This window comes from Eleginops maclovinus, chromosome 22 (assembly GCF_036324505.1).
Source record: "Eleginops maclovinus isolate JMC-PN-2008 ecotype Puerto Natales chromosome 22, JC_Emac_rtc_rv5, whole genome shotgun sequence".
In the NCBI taxonomy this organism is placed as follows: Eukaryota; Metazoa; Chordata; class Actinopteri; order Perciformes; family Eleginopidae; genus Eleginops; species Eleginops maclovinus.
In genome coordinates, this window is record NC_086370.1 from 20,629,669 (window position 1) to 20,649,261 (window position 19,593).

At 41.6% G+C, this 19,593-nt stretch overlaps 2 protein-coding genes across 3 annotated transcripts in view; one reads left to right on the forward strand and one right to left on the reverse strand.

Annotated features, from left to right (window-relative positions):
- LOC134858821 (bone morphogenetic protein receptor type-1A-like) overlaps window positions 1-14,276 on the forward strand; it is a 33,401-nt gene extending 19,125 nt beyond the window's left edge. The window contains exons 3-13 of one of the 2 annotated variants that reach the window (XM_063874962.1): window positions 2,720-2,989; window positions 7,835-7,982; window positions 8,084-8,186; window positions 8,298-8,397; window positions 8,485-8,572; window positions 8,958-9,093; window positions 9,183-9,375; window positions 9,473-9,770; window positions 10,023-10,198; window positions 10,452-10,582; window positions 11,090-14,276. In XM_063874962.1, coding sequence (XP_063731032.1) covers window positions 2,923-2,989; window positions 7,835-7,982; window positions 8,084-8,186; window positions 8,298-8,397; window positions 8,485-8,572; window positions 8,958-9,093; window positions 9,183-9,375; window positions 9,473-9,770; window positions 10,023-10,198; window positions 10,452-10,582; window positions 11,090-11,215 — 1,566 coding nt within the window. In that variant the 5' untranslated portion in view covers window positions 2,720-2,922 and the 3' untranslated portion in view covers window positions 11,216-14,276. The remainder of the gene's footprint in view (window positions 1-2,719; window positions 2,990-7,834; window positions 7,983-8,083; window positions 8,187-8,297; window positions 8,398-8,484; window positions 8,573-8,957; window positions 9,094-9,182; window positions 9,376-9,472; window positions 9,771-10,022; window positions 10,199-10,451; window positions 10,583-11,089) is intronic. The other variant, XM_063874963.1, reaches the window with a different exon arrangement.
- Window positions 14,277-15,768: 1,492 nt separating this feature from the next.
- LOC134859038 (uncharacterized) lies at window positions 15,769-18,647 on the reverse strand. Its single transcript, XM_063875320.1, has 9 exons — window positions 18,420-18,647; window positions 18,070-18,343; window positions 17,816-17,993; window positions 17,634-17,710; window positions 17,230-17,410; window positions 16,855-17,103; window positions 16,523-16,694; window positions 16,250-16,393; window positions 15,769-16,144 (listed from the first exon to the last, which is right to left on the reverse strand). Exons 3-8 carry the CDS (start codon window positions 17,979-17,981, stop codon window positions 16,285-16,287), a joined length of 954 nt encoding a protein of 317 aa, XP_063731390.1. The 5' UTR covers window positions 17,982-17,993; window positions 18,070-18,343; window positions 18,420-18,647; the 3' UTR covers window positions 15,769-16,144; window positions 16,250-16,284.
- Between the last annotated feature and the right edge of the window lie 946 nt (window positions 18,648-19,593).

Here is a 19,593-nt window from a genome sequence, read left to right on the forward strand (position 1 = left end):
TATCCTAAAATCTTTTTCACAACAAACACGCAGCGTTTCCAAAAGTTAGTTTTGTGTGCCTTGGTTTGTGTACCTACAGCATTTTAATTACATCTTGTTCCAAAGAAAGCTTTGATAAATGACTGCTAAATCAATTATCAGTACAGGTGATTCTTTTTGTGTCTGTTAGCTAATTGATGAAACCTTTAAGCTCCACATAAAAGTTAATTCCTTATGTTTATAGATAATAGAATGAGCAACAAGTCTCTGCAGGAGAATATCATTTCACATCATAGTCTTTATTGCCCGCTCCCTCTGCAGACAAATCAAAAGTTATTATACCCGGTAGCTTTTTTTTGTTTGTTTTTAAAGAGCTCTCTTTATTCTACAACTCTTAACCCTCCGCTTGGGTTTCCATCCCTCCGAATTTCCCAGCATCCCCGGAGTGGTGTGACCTCAAATTCCTTCCCCTGAGGGGGGCCGGTTTATGGCTCAGTGGTTCCCTATAAGGGTGGGTTTATTCTGCACAGGTGGGGACGCGGACAATACGTCCTTTCATTCCCCGTCCTCCAAGATTTTTATGTCCCGACGTCCAGGTAGCCTGAGCAGCTACGCTACGCTAACCGCCTGTTAGCTGAGGGACACACTAGTGTGCAGGGAAAGTGTCTCTGCAGGCAAAGGACACGTGTTCGAATCCCAAAGTAAGCACATAATACATCTACGAGGAAAGTATAGGGCTGCTGTATTATGTCACAAGACCATACTCGTTCTAAAATCTATGTATTATTTTGCGAGTAAGGGTCTGAATACCCCGACATTTCACATTCAACATGTTGCATCATTTTCAATTTGTCCATACAATTGGATGTATGAATTTATCAAATGTTGATCCTGCATTTGATATCTGAAGCGGTCTGCAGAAACAAGACACTGGTGCATTAAAAACAATCTGCTAGTTTCAGCTGCCTGAGGGGAGAATGAGTTTGTTGTTTGACGGAGAAGCAGACCGAAGGATTTGGAGACAAGTTTGAACATGAGGAGGAGGAGGAGGAGGGGGAGGAGGGGGAGTGAAAGTTACCTGACACCCAGAGGCTTTTTTTTTTAGGGTTCGGAGAAACCTGCATTTTATCTCTTTTCTCTGCGAGTTGACAGATGTAATAGGTGTGTGTGTGTGTGTGTGTGTGTGTGTGTGTGTGTGTGTGTGTGTGTGTGTGTGTGTGTGTGTGTGTGTGTGTGTGTGTGTGTGTGTGTGTGTGTGTGTGTGTGTGTGTGTGTGTGTGTGTGTGTGTGTGTGTGTGTGTGTGTGTGTGTGTGTGTGTGTGTGTGTGTGTGTGTGTGTGTGTGTGTGTGTGTGTGTGTGTGTGTGTGTGTGTGTGTGTGTGTGTCAGGCGTCTTGCCTTGTGTTTTCAAAGGGAAATGGATGTGTTGGGTGATTTAGGAAGGGTGTGCTTCCTGTCTTGGGGGCTCACAACAGACGGTCCTTCCTGAACCTGCCTCGTCTTGCCCTCCCTCGGTCTGTCTGTGTGTGTGTTATCCCACCATCCTGCTGTTGTTGTCGGTCTCTAAATGGAGCAAAGAACTGCAAACAAACTCCAAGTTTTGTTGTGGCAGCGAGGTGAAGATATTTCCACTTTTCTGTTATCGACACACAGATCATGCACTCCCTCTCTCATATAAAAATACACACACACACACACACACACACACACACACACCTTAAGTACAATCCTTATCTTAACTAATTTGTATGAAAATCTTGCGTTTGTGTTTCGGTTTTTGTCTGTTATGAAACCCAAAACGCCAACCTGCTCTCCCGCTGGTTTTAACACAGATCTTTTGTTTATATTTAATGCACTAGTCCGAAGTCTTCCAGATTGTAACTTGTAGCATTCCTTTCAAATTAGTAAGGACCAAAATGTCCTCACATGGATTTTAGCTGGTAATTGGTCCTCACAAAGATGGCAAAACAAGCTCACACACCCACTATTCCACACACTCGCATCCCAATACACTCCCCCTTATTCACTCAATAATACACACATGCACACTTACTCATGTACCGTGACTGTGTACAGTGTATGTGTGTGTGAGACTTTGTTCTCGGCCTCTTCAGCCAGAGATGTGTGAAAAGTGGGTCACAGGTCGGACCTCTTTGTCCCCTCCGGGCAAATGAAAAGTGACGGACACCAGCCACGCATCACCACTAATTCCCCCCTCCACACACACACACACACACACCATCCCTCTTGGCGCCCACTAATTGCGACATGCCGTTATCAGCACTGCGCAGGGCCAGCGCCGGCAATTTCCAGAACATCCCAGGACAAATAATTTGGTAGTTAGTCGGACCGTCGGAGGCCAGTGCAGGCCCGACAGGTCATGGCACACTAGAGAAAAGAGGGTGGGGTCCAAACCAATGATGTGTTGGTTTGTATTTCAGCAAAAGGTTTGAAACTTGAGGATGCATTTCTGGAGGATCCAAGGACCAAAAGTTCCCCCTTCATACTAAAAGAAATAAACAGTGCAAGAACTAAACTAAGAAATAACAACGTGATAAGAAGACTACCAGGTCCTTAATCCTCTCCAACGCAATGGCAGACTCAGAAGTAACCTTTTAAACTCAACTGAACACTACAGTGTCGGGAGGAAAAGAAGTGATCTATACGGTTTATTGATATAAACACTGAATGCTGGTTTACTTTCTTTAATGTGTGCACTTACCTTACCCCTTCTTCTTCAGGGTTTTGGACCCAAAGAGCCAGTGAGACAGAAGAAGACCTGATATTGTGATATCTCCCATCATCCCTCCTTCTCTCTCAACTCCTGCTGAGGACTAAAGACTTTTATCAGGAGTTATCAGATCTCAGAACGCTCCAGACTTCAGATTTCGGCTCGCTCTGGGCCCGGTTCAGGTCCAGCTTCAGTCTCAGGTTCTGCTGCAGGATGGCAAGTCCATCGCTATGTTTGGCTGTCATGGCTGCCGCTCTCCTGCTGACCCTCAGAGCAGACGGTAAGATATTTAAAATCATTTCACTGCAAAAACGTTGCCAGAAACATACATTTCTCACTTCATATATTATATTTAGGGAAGTACGGCTAACATCAGCTGAATATTAAACATTGGCTCCAGGAATACTATACTGGACTACACGTATAATATATTAACTATCCTAATCTAACATTGCTTTATATAATACAAGCATCTGTTAGCTACTAGTTTTAACCAAGCAGATTTCTAAAATATGATTTAATATAATGTTTTTTCAGGAAATCTTTAACCTTGTAGGTAAAAGGATGCTTAAACTTTGGTTGAAATATCATGGAAATGAATTCCTAATTGTATAATATTTTCGTCTTACCAAAGATCTGATCAACTTGTAATCTATCATTTATCTTGAGGCAGCATCTTTCTGTTTAAAAAGTGACTGAGTTCCATTTGAATATTTAAAAAGTCCCTTAAAACAACAAAAAAGTTATTATCTAGAAATTCATTTTTAACAGTTAAAGGGTTTTTTCAAAGCCACGTTAAATAACTACATTACACTCTTCTTAAACATTAAAAAGTCACAAGAAGAAACCGTAATGCTTTGGCATTATGACTCAAATTTGATTCAAGAAGCTGTTTTTTTACGTTGTATAAAACGGAACTGAAAAATTCCTCACTTGTTGACTGTAGCTAAGAAAAGGTCAAATCAGACTGCAGAGTTTGTCGGGACATTAAACGTCATTTAAATCATAAAGTGGTTCTAACTTGTGAGGGTTTCCCTCCAGAACAGAACGTGTAAGTATCATAAACGCTTGTTTGTAATCCGCTGAGTAACTCATTAACCCTGCAGCTTGTTTTCAGTGAGATAAGCAGCACTTTAACATGAAAAGTCATTATGTTCCTGCTCTGTAATCACCTCCCCTCCTCCCTGTGCACACAGATCTGTATCACAGCCCTTTTGTTAAAGCTGCGATTACGCGTCTATTGGCTGATAAAAGAGAGACTTTAACATGAACCTTTGGTAACAAAAGAGAGGAGAAATACAAGCAGAAACATTTCCACTCCTCAATTTAGTTTCTGCAAGAACCTTTATTATGACTGAGGCATTTTCACATATCATGAGCTTGGGAAGTGTGTTACCTTTTTACAGGCCGAGTCACTGTTTTCTAAATGCTGCTTTTGTTTAGGTCTTGGCATCATCATGCTCTTGTAGTCCATATTAAGAAACATATTACAATCAAAAAAATGACGTGCATATAATAAGTACAGAAACTACCGTGATCAATGAACTGCTTGGTTTATTTATCACTCCTCTTATTGAATTAGAGGAGGAGATATGTACTTTGGTGTTGTATCATTGTTAACATCTTCTCTTGGCTGTTATTTGGACCAAACCTGCAAATGTAAGATTCCAGGAAATTTTTCCACAGCAATTTACAGATTAAACAATGATTTGCAGATTAATAATAGCATAAACGGTTCCAGCAGCACTGTACGCGTACCGCCTGTATCATTTACAAAGAACATGTATCAAATTCAACAAGAAAACAAACAGCTTCTTCGTTCACTTTAAGCGCTTCTCCTTGTAAGGACTAAATATTTTGCGTGTTTATAGGTTGTCAAGCTCCATTTGTGGGTGTGAAAAATGCCATTTTATGAAGAGAAAGGGAGGCAAACAGGGAATGAGTCTTTACAGCACAGTGTGCATGAGCTATATGTCACAAAAAGTGCAGCTGTGAACATGAGAAATGTCTGCTTATGACCTACAAACACACACAGAGCAGGCTGATAAGAGCAGGGCGTTGCTGACTGTGATTGATTCGGACTAATACACACACACACACACACACACACACGCTCAATAGTAATCTAAAAAGGAAAAGTGGAGACTCTTTCATCTTATCAAACTTTTTCCTCTCGTCACCTCCGTTATCTGGCTTCATTTCTCGGTGTGAAGCTTGTTGACTTAATAAAAAGCCCCTAGATTTGTAATCAATTAGTCTTTTAATATTTAGAAATAAATCATTTGATGAGGAACTGTAAACGTATTTAAAACATTGTATTTTGCTCCACAATTAAAAAGTATTAATCTGTATATTTAGAATTATATACGTGAACACCTAATTACTATTCTGTATATCTATACTATTCTGTTTAGATATTTTTTAAGAATTATGTATTTTCATCCCTTTTCTGTCGTTTTTGAGAGGCTGACAAGTTTGAGTATTTGCATTAAAATCACCTCACGTATTTTTTCCCGATTTGTCACAATGTTTGCTGATTACCAACGGAGAATAAAATCAGAAACCTGAAACCCAGGACCATTCATAGGATTAATGAGAGTTTCCCAGCCGCAGCAGCTGTATCTGAAGCCCTCCACCGCTCCTCCCTGCAGGAAGCTGTTGGACTGATTGTTGCCGCTCTTACTTCCTCTCTGCACATTAACCACTTCCTGTATGGCGCTGAACGAGCCGTCAGCGGCGCTAAACGCTCCGAACAGCCATTGTTCTGCGGAAATATCCGTCAGTCCCTCTGGAGTCATATTCGCTCTTTGAAACCCTTCGAGTTTATTTCCCCTCGATTGATCTCTTCCAGTCCGAGATGCTGTTGATTCAAAAGACCAAAGGTTTCTTCTTTCAGTTCAGATGAATATTATTTGAATATGTCCTTTATAAATAAATTACTCATCGTACCTTTCATGGTTCCACCACAGTTTTTAAGTACATTAACCCCAAGTGCTGCTTGTTTTGAGTTAGCATGTTGAATTTCCATTTATAACGTTGTGGGATTCCATTGGCTTTAATCATACCATCGTTATTTGCAGACGGTGACTAACACTCAGTCGTAAAGTTTCTCTGCGTGAGATCAGAGCTGTCTGCAGACCAAAAACTGAGCATCCAATATAAGAAACTGGGGCATAGCAGTAGCTAAAACAAGCACACCCCAGTTTGCTTTAACCCACATTCCTTCCTTTATACTTTCTTCCATACATTTGACTCAATATCCTCTTCCAGTGTTGAATCCATAATGCTTAACCACCCCGGGTGTATCGTAAGTTTTGTTTGGTATTTTTAATAATAGTATTTTATATTATGAAGATAAAACTTCCCATCCTTAGTAGGGGATGTAGTTGCTGCAGCATTATACGGGAAGAAACAAGTAAAGATAACTAATGAAAAGTTAAAAAATCATAGCTAAATTAACATTAGAACTAAAGTAAAAATAGAAAAATCACATTTTTGGGTAATTTGGTTATTAATTGCGATCAAGAATAGAAAATCATTTCCCCCTATTAGTCTTAAAGTCTACCCAAAGATATTCACTTTTCAAAGCTGAATATCTTCGGTTTTAAAAGCCACGACCAAAATAGCTGCCTGTGTTCATTTCCCTTTAATCCATTCTCTCAGCTGTATTGATTTTGTTTTCACCACCAGTTGTATTCTCTTTAATAAGATGCATATTCGCAGACAGTGAGTCATCGTTGACTAAACCAAGTCGTAAAGTTTCTCTGCAAGAGAGCAGATAACTCTGAGTCTGCAGACCACACAAACTCAGCGTCCACGTTGTGATTCAGATATTTAAAATGAAACAGATTTCATATACAGGCGCTGTGCCTTTAAGAGTGTGATTACCCAGCATGCTCTCTGCCAGACCTCAGTCTCCACTCTGACTGTCGGCACAATTAAGCACACATGTGGACGGAGACGGAAACACATGCAGCCATTTCCAGCCTCAGCACAACCATGTTTTATATTTCATAATCAAAATGTTTATACTGCAGGTTTTCTTCGGTTTATTTAATCATAATAATTGTATTTTTGAAGCTCCTTTTCATACCTCAAGTGCAACTCAAAGCGTTCGACTGTGTGGCAGCAAAAATCAAATGCAGCAGGAAAAAAAAAGTCATAAAATTAGAAAAATATTGAATTGAGTTTATTTAATTTAGTTCTATTTTTAAAGCAACTAGACCGACACTATCAGAATTATTATTATTGTATAAATTGCAGCTCAAAGTGCTTTATATTATAGCACAAAAAGCCACATTTAAAAAGTTAATAAATAAAATGAGTACAAATGGTATTAGAAATATTTAGTGACTGAAAAACTGATCTCTGATGATTTAATAACCTTGAAATAGTATTCTATTACGACTGGAACCAACATTTATTTGTATAAATTATTTTTTTAAAGTATAAAAGATCCAATAGAAATGCAGGGAAATAAAAGCAGGTAAAATGGTGGTGGAGAAACATATGTTTGAGAATGCAACCTCATTATATATTATTCTGCTTGTCTTTTCATAACGTTTGTGTTTTCTAGCCAATCAGAAATACTGTAAGCCTGACAGGGAGGTGGGGCTTTTTTTAGGTTTGGACTGGGACGATGCCATCTCACTTGGCAGCTTTTTAAAGTGTCGCTGCACCGCAATGTTTCTTCTTCTTGGTTTTCTTTTCCTCTGTGCCTCCTTTAAACATGAGTCACAGACAGACACACAGACACACAGGCAGGCAGGCAGGCAGGCAGGCAGGCAGCTTAAAGTGTAGCTGTGCAGGGAGAACAAGTCCAGACATGACCACCTGCACGTCTACACTCCAAGTGTTTTTACTTGAGCTTTAAAAGAGAGGAGAGACGTGGAGCAAAGCAAACACAAGGGGAAGGAAAGCAGGGTGAGGGGTTTAAGCAGGACGGGAGATAAACAACATTAAAGTGGGTCTGACGAGAGAGGGACGCAGAGAAAGTCTTTAATGAATGGTTTATCAGAGATAGAAGAAGTCCTAAAGTCAATGTTACTTAGAAGAAATACCTCGGCAAAATCTCTGTGTGCTTTGTGAATCACAATTAAGTCATTACATGTGTGTCTCTTTGCAGCCGCAGGTCAGAACCCGGACCACGTCCTGCAGGGGACAGGGGTGAAACCCGGGGAGGACTCTACCATCGCGCCCGAGGACGCCGCACGTTTCCTCAGCTGCTACTGCTCCGGACACTGTCCCGAGGACGCCACCAATAACACCTGCCAGTGAGTAGAGACACAACAGGGAGGATCTGGTAGAAAGGTCCGGGGGGTGGGGTGAGGTGAGGTGAGGAGCCTAAAATGATTTTCATTGCGTGTCTTTTCAGAACCAATGGTCAGTGTTTTGCTATCATCGAAGAGGACGAACACGGAGAGGCGATCCTCACCTCCGGCTGCATGAAGTATGAAGGCTCACACTTCCAGTGCAAGGTACACACACACACACACACTCGTTCAGGCAGAAAATTAGGTGTTAATATCTGTATTCTTTTATAAATCAATATAAGATGATAAAATGTACTGATTTCTTTTGATTGACAGGACTCTCCGAACGCTCAGACCCGGAGAACGATCGAGTGCTGCAACACCGACTTCTGCAACAGAGACCTGCAGCCCACCCTCCCCCCTCAGCCCCCTGCCGGTAACACTCCCCCCCCCTTCTCCTCCAGGTGTTCACACTCAGGTGTTTTATCGTGTAAAGTTAACCTCCTGTTTGATTGTTTTCCAGAAGGCAGCCCCCACTGGCTGGCGTTCCTGATCTCCATGACGGTCTGCTGCTGCACGCTCATCTGTGTCACCGTAGTCTGTTACTACAGGTAGGACCACACCCAAAAATCATTCAGAAATATGTTGCATTTCCACCGGTGCAATTAGATTTAAAGTCAATGCAAAGACACAAGCAGTGACTCTGTTTGCAGAGAGTATGGAAGAAGAGCTACGTGTATAAATGTACTTGTGTACCCCAGACGGGGTTCACTTAAATGTGGATGAAGCAGCTACAACGGGAGCCTAGCCAACCCTTGATCAACTAAACTCCATACAGAAAACAACCAGTTTACAAACTGCTTCCTCTTCATCTTGCAGAAAGACCTGGGAAAACATGACTTTAAACCTTTAGCATATCGCCATAATGATTGAATGATTTTAAGGTGTAAATAGTTACTTGAATTTTGTATTCAGAGAAATATTTCTGTGTTTCAGGTACAAGTGGCAGAGCGAGCGTCAGCGGTACCACAAAGATCTGGAACAGGAAGTCTTCATCCCAGTTGGAGAGTCACTCAAAGACCTCATCCACCAATCACAGAGCTCGGGCAGTGGCTCGGGGCTTCCTCTGCTGGTAGGGAGGCAGCACTGCACCGACACTCATTAATTAAACTACACATTTTCAGAAATAAAATGTGTAATATCATGTTGTATTAATTATAGGTGCAGCGGACAATCGCAAAGCAGATCCAGATGGTGCGTCAGATCGGGAAGGGTCGGTACGGCGAGGTGTGGCTCGGCCGCTGGAGGGGGGAGAAGGTGGCCGTCAAAGTGTTCTTCACCCGGGAGGAGGCCAGCTGGTTCAGGGAAACGGAGATCTACCAGACGGTGCTGATGAGACACGAAAACATACTTGGTACAAACCACTTCTTTCCTCTTAGATATACAAACTGTTTATTCTCAGGTTCCCTCATCACTAGACGTCCAACCCTAAACCCTTCTCTCTCTTGCAGGCTTCATCGCGGCCGACATTAAAGGCACGGGCGCCTTCACGCAGCTCTTCCTCATCACGGATTACCACGAGAACGGCTCTCTGTACGACTTCCTGAAGCTCAGCACGTTGGACACGCAGACGCTGCTTCGCCTGGCATACTCGGCCGCCTGCGGACTCTGCCACCTGCACACCGAGATCTACGGCACGCAGGGCAAACCGGCCATCGCTCACCGAGACCTGAAGAGCAAGAACATCCTGATCAAGAAGAACGGAGCCTGCTGCATCGCAGACCTCGGCCTCGCCGTCAAGTTCAACAGGTACGGCAATGGTTGCACATTGTTATTCTTTTTTACGTGGAATATAACCCTCTCCACCGGCTCTGTAAATGTTATGTTTCTACAATACTCTTATTCATAGTCGTTATTTCCTCCCTTAAGGTGATACCTAAAGTTAATGCCATTACTGTAATTTGCTCATTATTTATAGTATGATATTTAGTCTTAATACTATAACAATGCGTCTTCGCTGCATGTGACTGACGGCTCTCTCTCTCGTTATCGTTGCCTTAGCGACACTAACGAGGTGGACGTGCCCCTGAGCACGCGGGTCGGCACGCGGCGCTACATGGCGCCGGAGGTTTTGGACGAGAGTCTGAACAAGAACCACTTCCAGGCGTACATCATGGCCGACATGTACAGCTACGGCCTCATCATCTGGGAGATGGCCCGACGCTGCAACACCGGAGGTACACACACACACACACACACACTTTTTTTTGATAAAGAAAAGCATCTTGCTCAGTAAACATCAGCTGTTTCATATTTTATCAAATCTGGACTGAGAATAAGTCTCTCATGCTTATATTTAATTAAGTGGCTCCACCTGCTGGTGAAAACGAGTCACTTCAGGCCATTTAGGAAATCTTAACCAAAATGATGTAAAAATATGTCCTAATGCAATATTTTATAAAACCCAAGCTGATCTCTCTCTCTGCTCAGGTATTGTGGAGGACTACCAGCCCCCGTATTATGAGATGGTTCCCTCCGACCCGTCGTATGAAGACATGCTGGAGGTCGTCTGTGTGAAAGGACTCCGGCCGACCCTGTCCAACCGCTGGAACAGTGACGAGGTGAGACTCCTTCTTAAAACGCCCGGTCATTTTCCCACATTTATCAGATCGCTTTGGGACGCTATCCACATATTTAGAAATCCTTTTGAGATTTCTTTGAATATTTTTCACATAATTGTTCTAATCTTCTAGATATTCATCTTATTTTTTCCTAATAAATTAGATACATTTCATGTCATTTTTTTCCCCATTTCATTTCACATCAAGATGTTTTTACATATTTAAAGTTAAGCTATTTATTTCACATTTTCTGCAAATTTTTGGGTTATTTTCAGATGTTTTCCACAAATGATTTTACATAATTTATACATTTTTTAGACAGTTTCCGGATCCTTTTCACGTGTTTTTCAGATATTCTTCCCAGATTAATTTACTGAATTTATTGATTATAAATCTCTAAGAAGTTTGACACTTTAACGTTCACCAGGTACAACAATGAAATGTAGGAGATACAAATACCCAAGTAAAGTACAAGTATTTTAAATGTATGTGTGTTTGTCTCCTTAGTGTCTCCGGGCCATGCTGAAGCTGATGTCCGAGTGCTGGGCTCCGAACCCGGCCTCCCGCCTCACCATCCTCAGAGTCAAGAAGACGCTCGCCAAGATGGTGGAGTCGCAGGACATCAAGATCTGACCGTACTCCTCCTCCCCCTCCTCCTCATCCTCCTTAATATCAGTGCATCCCTCTTCATCAGGAGGAGAGAGATAAAAATGGACCCATTTCAGGGCTGAACTCTGTGTCTCCTCCTCCCCCTCCATCGTCACTGTCTAGAAAATGTGCTGTGTCTCATTTTGGATACCTCTCTTAGTACGCTGCCATGTCGTACACTGGGAACACTTTGACCACAAGCAGTCATGTGAAGTTACTCATGGCCAGTGTTTGGTGTAACGCGTTACAAAAGTAACGGAGTTACAGTAATGTATTGCTTTTTGCTGTAACGCAGTCATATAACGCATTACTTCTGAAATGTGGGTAATATAATACCCGTGACAATTCACAGTTACACAGTTACAACACGTTTCAACCCGAAATGATGTGGTGCTTTGTTTTTAAGAAATAACAAACATCGCGAGACATTCCGACACCAGAGGAACAATTGTGCAGGTAGAATAGTAACTCAGTAAGCCTGTTTACTATTGGTTAAGAGGGCTGCAGAAACAGATTCGCGATTGAGAGCTGCTTGCTTGCAATGGAGAGCTGCAGGCTCGGAGAAAAGAACAGGAAAACACGCGCAGGCCGAAGCAACAGAAAGTAACTTTCTCTCTCGGTCTGCTATGCTGGTTGAACCCCGAGAAGTTCAGAGACTCAGTGTTGAAGATCTGCAGCCTCTGTCTTCTGTGGAATCACCGGCTTTTAGAAAGCTTGTCAGCCAAATCCCCGTTAACACACCAATGACAAGGTGAGCTAACGTTGCATAGAGACTCGTTCATATACAGCAGGGCACAGGGCCGTGCAGAGGCTCCACTAACATGTTATTAATGACACGGAGACGTCATGTTACCGGTATCACATATTATTCAGCCCACTTAAACGGAGCATGAGTTTAATTTCAGCATACTGCCATAGATAGCTTTAATTAATGAGCTGCAATAAACTACATTTGAGCATTTAAAGCCAAACTTTAGAGGTTATTTTGGTGAAAGTAGTGTAACGTATTACACTTCAGAGACAGTAATAATGTAATGTAACTTATTACTTTAAAAAGACAGCAATAAGTAATATGTACTGTATTACATTTTGGAAGTAACTTGCCCATCACTGCTCATGGCTGCTGTGACCTCATTGGAAAGGAGGATCACCGCAACTGTTAGCTGGAAAAATTATTAGGAAAATATGTGAAATAATTTGTGAAAAATAACATGAATGTCTGAAAGAGTTTAAATAGTTTCCAAAAAAATCCTACATTTAAGAAAAACTAAAAATAAGTGAGATGTAAAAAAAAAAGCTAGCTAAATAAAAATGGTTTGTGGTACTTTTATTTTTGTTAAAGGGAAACAACTTTATTATCAGCATGTTTTAGGAACTTTTCCTCACATTTTACTTAAATATTTCTCAGTTTTTTACATAAATTATTTCACATATCTTTAATATATAATACTTTCTCTTCACTATCAAACAGCAAATGTGTCAGGATGACGCTGCCTGGTCAAAATTCACTAAGTAAAAAGTGCTTGTAGCGTACGACTTGGCATTGAAGCAAGGGAAGTATCGGGATAGAGACACAGCGCAAACACAAACATGGAGTCCTTCCTCTTCTTCCTCCTCCTTCAGAAACAAACATGGAGTCCCTCCTCCACCTCTTTCTGCCGGTGTGACGCTTTCCGTGAAAGCAAAACGAGACGATAAAGATAATTTTGGCGGCGGGGGAAACGATGCTCGATAATGAACAGATTTTTTTTTTAAGGAGCTGCGTTGCCTTCCTCCTCTTATGCCTGTTTAAACAGAAATGCCAATTTTTGTTTTGTTATTATTTTCTCTTCAGGACTGAGTTCTCCTGCCATATTGAAATATATCTCCACTCTAAGAAAGTAGAGTTAATTATAAGTAAGAAAAAAAGGTACTATTATAATATGTGAATTTTAATGTGTAAATAAGTGTTATCATTAGATGCCATGCCTACTCATGAGAGGAAAGTAAAGAAAGATATCAGAACACTATGCTGCAGTGGTGTTGACGTCCAGCCGACTCCAGGAGACGTCTACCGTCCTGTTTGTCCACTTCCTGTCTAACTGTCCACTTCCTGTTTGTCCGTCTGTCCACTTTCTGTCTGTCGAGATGCCTGATTGGTTGAGTTTAACCCGAGTGAGTGGAGCCAAAAGGACCCGCGTTCGGGGTCCATTGAGATTTGTTAGATTCAAGACTTTTTTTAAATGCCAATTTGGTTTAAAGTTGTAATGTACAACGTTTCCATATTAAGATGTTTAGACATGTTATATAAAATACAGTTGAGTTGTCTGCTTACATTATCCGAAATGTTTCAGAGACTCAATCTGCAAATCAGATCTGCCCCAAATTTGATTGGGTTCATCGTCTTCCCATAATGCACCTTTCCAGTGAGTTTTATGAAAATCGGTTTGGAAAATTTCCATTATCCTGCTGACCGACAAACCAAATTAAGCAGATTTTCCCATTCATGTTGGCTCCTCCCACTTGGATTTCAAAAATAAGTTTCATAGTTCCATCGTTCTACAGCGTAAATACTCATTATTTTAGCTGCATTTTGGGAAAAAACGTCCCTCCTTTTAAGAATATTTGGGAATGTGTTTAGCCTAGCTTAGCACAAAGAGTGGAAACAGGGGGAAACTGCTAGCATGGCAGCATAACAAGAAACACATCTTCAAATGTTTATGTTTGATCTGATTTATCGAGCTGTGGAAACAGAAATCTCTTCAGCAGCAGAACGACTGTGTGTTTGAGAGAGAGTGTGAGAGTGTGTGTGAATGAAACTTACAGTTCATATTTAAGAGCAGTAACTTTAGTGTTTTTCTCTGTAACAAATATGCAAGGAAACTCCCCGTATAGAAATAATCTCTAATATGTAAAGCTGTAATGTTTCTGTTGTTTTGGTGTTGTTGTTTTGTACAGCATCTGGTTCGGTGCCTTATGAGTTTACCAAGGAAATGAAAACTCTGTATACAGTCTGTCCAATGTAACGATTTTTAAGTAAATAACCTTATTTTAGTACACAAAATGATTCCTGTTTTTGTGGTTTTTTTCCTTCTTTAAAGCTCATTTTCTACCAGGGTAACGACACGGATGGAACAGTTGGCAATATTTGATGTTAAGAAACGTTACAAAACAACTTGTAAGGAAATTGATAAAGAAAATTACAAGATTATTACTCGCAAAATGGATTTCTGATAAAAAGACAGACCTCTTTTATAATTAGAAGCTTCCTTGAGGTTTTGTATATTAAACCTTTGTGTTTTTTAATCATGGAAGCTCATTTCTGCTGAGAAAGGAGATAAACAGTTAGTAAAAATGTATTAAAGAGGCACAATCTTTACTTCTCAAAAGCCATTTTGTGATAGAACATTCTACATTTATAAAAAGATTGAAACACAATTATTTGATTGGATGTCTAAAGGTCCCTTATTGTATATATATATATATATATATACTCAGAAACTCTTTCCCTCCTGATTCAAGCCTGTCAAAAATGTGGTGACTCAGGTTTCGGTTCAGAGTTGACGTTGTATTTTGTGGGTTGTACGGTAAGGCGGCTTCCGCAGCACCTCTGTGTATTTTTAGCCACCAGTATCAGCAGGATGTCTAAGAAGAGACGCTGTGCTGTGATTGTAAGTTTAATGTTAGTCAAAAACTATTTATTTTTCATACCTTTTTTAAAGGGGTCATATCATGCTACTTTTTCAGGTCCATGTGTGTGTTTACATGTTTTCATGCTTCAATGTTGAAAAGGCGCTTTATTTTCCTCACACTGCCGGTGCATAAAGTACAACTTTTCACTCCCATGCCCCCAGCTTTGCAAAAGCGCACTCTGCTCTGATTAGGCGCATTTATGACAAGTGCGAAAGAATCCCGAGCGAAGTCGAAAATGTCATAATTAGTGATGCATTATAGGCCTACGTCACTTTAATGTTGCAAATAAAGACAGGGATCAACCTTTTCACCACTTAGTACAGTGCAATTAACTAAAGTTAATGTACCACATTGTTAGCTAACGACCTGGAAACCTAATCAGAGGCACACACCCAACAATATATGCAATAATAAAAAAGGTAAAAGTGTCTGAGAATTACACGATGTAAAAGATACCAAGCTTTCTATTCTCCTCGATCTGTGAGAACATCGCTTCATTTTAAATGTGCATTGACACCGGTTGCTATGCGGTGATGTTTGCTTCAATGTTTTTAACCTGTGTCTTATTTTCCATTTTAGGTTGTGGCAAGAATGAACCAGGTTCCAGTCCCTCCTACCTGCATGGTAGACCATCCAGGACTAGAGCCCAATTGCTTCAACATATACACCCTGCAGAACATCAGCAACATAGTCAGAGCTGACTATGGACCTATTCTTAGCCGAAGAGTAAGTATTATGAGATACAACTTAGAAAAACCAAATCTTTGATTATACCACAGAACCCCAAAAACATGAAGACAGAAATGACCTTATCCTCAAAATAAAAGTATTCAAAATAAGTTAATTTGGAACATTTGTTTGTACAGTTTTACATAAGAAGATAGTTTTATATTCAGGGTAATTGTGTGTGGTCCTCTCTTTTACAGGCGTAACCGGCATCCCTCCTATCTGAGCTTTGTCAGCTGGTGCTATTTAGGCCGGTATGCCAGGGTTGTCATCCCGTCGTGTGTGGTAGTCCGGATACGCCAGGAGTTTCCTGATCCAACTGGTCGGTACGTTGGCTTCCGGCCACACCTTGGCTGAAGCGGGAGACATGGCGGGCAATAACCTCGTCCTTGGAAGGTCTCTCATATTGGGATGACAGGTCCTTGGGGATGGGGATTTTCTTCAAACCCTCAACAAATGGAGTTGGGTCCTCCAGCACCTCATCAAACACAAGCCTCATCAGGTCATCCACATAATCTGTGAAAGATCATTCTAATAAGTCATGTTGTTGCTTTTCCTTGAATCCATTTTCCTTGTACATATTTATTTAATTGTCATGTTTTGAATTCAATTACAACTTACTGGATGTTGGCTCTGTTTTGACAGGCTTGGCTATGCTATCGCCCTTCTTTGCCTTGGGGTATACGACCTTGTAGACCGCTTGTCCTGCAGATGTTTGTTGTCCTGTTTGCATTTTCATTGTAGTGCATGACCGCCAAGTACAACCTTCCAGATACATAGGGTAGGTAGAATAGCACATTAGAATTACCCATACATGTATTTGTTGTTAAGAGTTATTAGTCATTAATACGTCACTTTTTAAACGATGGTACAGATTCTATCAAAGTCTTTTACCTGCACAACATTCCCATGAAAGGGAAAACCACATCTTCAGGCGCGAAGTGCAGGATGGAGCTGTGGAAGGCCTCCAGTGAGGACGTCTGGTGTTGATGACTAAGCTTCTCTACGTCCCGGACAACTCTCTTGTTGACAAGGATTTTTTCTAATTTGTGGAGTGCAATTGAGCCTTGAATAATATTACAAAGAAATATGAATATTAGCAGTCCATTATGACAGCCCATACATGAGTATTAGAAATGAGATACTTGAAGTGATTTACTTTAGAAATCATTGTTGGTATTACGTAAAAACGGTTGTGTTTTTATTTGCATATCTTGTTTACACACCTGGTTGGAACCATTTACTTGTGTCCCGTGACACTGTGACAGGATGAAGACACCTCGGGAAGAAGGGGTCTTCATGTACGTGTACATTTTGCAGGTGGTTCACCAGTGAAACCCACTTGGCCACCTTCTCCGGCCCCAATGTTGAAGACATGGCGCTCCAGTAGACGTGGTTCTTTATGCGGCGCAGCCACTTCTTTAACAGCCCACAGTCCTTGTTTTGTGCCAGTTTGTCAAGTTTCTTGGACAAACCTGATAGAACACACATGTGCAACACGTTATTTAAAACACAGTTTGATAAACATTTTACTGACAACGCACAGTTGATGCCAATGAGCCACGCTGTATGTTATGAGATATACAGTGGTAATCCTTCACCTTTTTCAAAGTGCCACACGTCGTAGAACTGGGTGATCTTGCGTTCCCTCAGGAACTTCTGGATCTGTGGATGACGGTCTGTTAAAATGTATTCCACTGACAAGCCGTTAGCCTCCAGAAGATCTAAGCATCGTTTCAGCCCCTCTTTCTCCATGTGGTAACTTCCTCCTACTTCATTGCTCTGGTGGTGAAAATATATTAAAGTGAGGCAGGCACACACACACACACACACACACACACACACACACACACACACACACACACACACACACACACACACACACACACACACACACACACACACACACACACACACACACACACACACACACACACACACACACACACACACACCATATTTCACCACATTGAAAGCCGAAAGAAATCCCAAAACCATAACACACCTGAACAAGCTGAAGGTCCACAATGTGGTTGCTCTCCAGGTTCATCAGAGAGTAGCTACCATACTTTGCCGAGTGACCTAAAGAAAACACAATGAAACAGAGGTTGGCGAGGCTTTGGGATGGTTTTGAAACAGACCTGTAACTCATTTAGTCAGGTCTTTCTGCTCAGAGTATTAGCTTACCTGGTGAGTCTGCTCGCATGTCTCCACCAACTACGGCTTGTCCACGCTGATGTAGCTGCTGCAACAGATTTTGCTGATCCAGCTTCCACTTGTGGATAATAGCAGGCTCCAAAAAACTCCTAGCATGCCTCCTGAAGGTGTCATATTGGAAAATTTGGAGCTGCATGGCCTTGCATATCTATGAAAGGAAAGGTTGTTGTAAAAGTTCACAGATTTGAGCAATTTTCACATGCTATGATTGGTAATAGCTATACCTTTTCCAGTTGAAAGAAGGATGCACCACTGAAGTATGTGGCTGCTGATAATTCAAGATTGCCAACAGGGGTACTTCCAACAATCGGCTGGCTCTGCCACTGTCTGGAGTAGTTACAGTTAAGGCAAAGCTGAGTGAATGCCACATAAGTGCCCTTTCGTCGTCGCTGGACATCACAGTTCCTCTTGCACACTGGACACGTGTCAAAAAGCTTTTGAAGGCAGCTCTCGAAAACAATGTATTTCGTGTCACCATACGTGGGCCTGGCCTCAGAACTAACAGAAGGAATGAACTGGATAAATATTTGAGCTGATAACGCATAGTAACATTTATCTCAAATATTAAACTTACTCTTCAGACTCCTCTGTAACAACAGAGTCGTCTGGGTTAAATGCTGAGTCATGGGGCTCAGCTAGCAACTCTGTGGAGGTGTCCCCATCTTCCTCATCCTCTTCCTCCAACTCAAGACGAGGCCTCTTGCTTGGTCTGAAACGTGGGGCCTTTATAGTTGTTGACGACAACTGGAAAAAACTGGAAGCAGTGTCGGTGCCAACACTGAGACAGGAAACTCTTGCCTGGGTGCCTATATATACACACACACACACACACACACACACACACACACAATAACCACAGACATATAAAACTATATATGCATTTAAAAGTATTCACTACTGTACATCTTAAACACATTTAATATCTGTGTGACATACCTTTTGCTTCTCACGTGACTATCCCTCAGTGTACCCCGGGAAAGTTGTGTGGCGACTGATGCTTTCTTGAGACGTACAGAAAACTGTGTGCCCACTGCTACCGTTCTGGGAGGTTCACAAAACTGTAAGCCCACTGACATTGTTTGTGCTGGAGGGTGTGTCTGGCATCCTACATCCTGGAATCCAGGGATGCTGGAGAGCTCTTCAGTGCCGAGGTTCTGTTGTGATGTACGAAATATATGAACTAAAATTAATTTAGAGTCTGATGAAAACAGTCAGCAGAGAAAACACCTACAATGTAAACAAACCCTGTGTGCTTCGTGCTGTGTGGCCTTAGCTCGTGCTCATTCAGGGCTGATTTAGAGCTTGGTGTTGGAATTACGTTTCGTTTGGGTAAACATGGTTACTATGGGCTGAGTTTCTTCCCGTTCAGTGGGTATGCCACATTAATAGGTTGTTAAATGTTAACATGTCCTGAGACGCTGTTTCTTACAAGTTGCTGCGTCTGGGCTTAAGAGGTTAAGGTGTTGGGATGAAAAACCATCGCCGTATTTCTGCACAGTTTAGGTGAAGTTAGTGGGCATACAGCCTGAAAGCTTGGTAGCGTTAGCTTGCAACTTTGCGAGGCTGGCAGTGTGCTTGCGGCTCAACTCCCACAACAGCTCCACAATTAAACCCCGAGTAGTAGCTACGTCCTTTGTTTCAAACCTTACACATCCATACATGGTGAAGCATTCTTACAGGTTGTGGCTCTGAATCGCCAGATGGGCCGAACAAAGTGGGAACTGCCCCGTCTTTGATCAGTAGCCGTA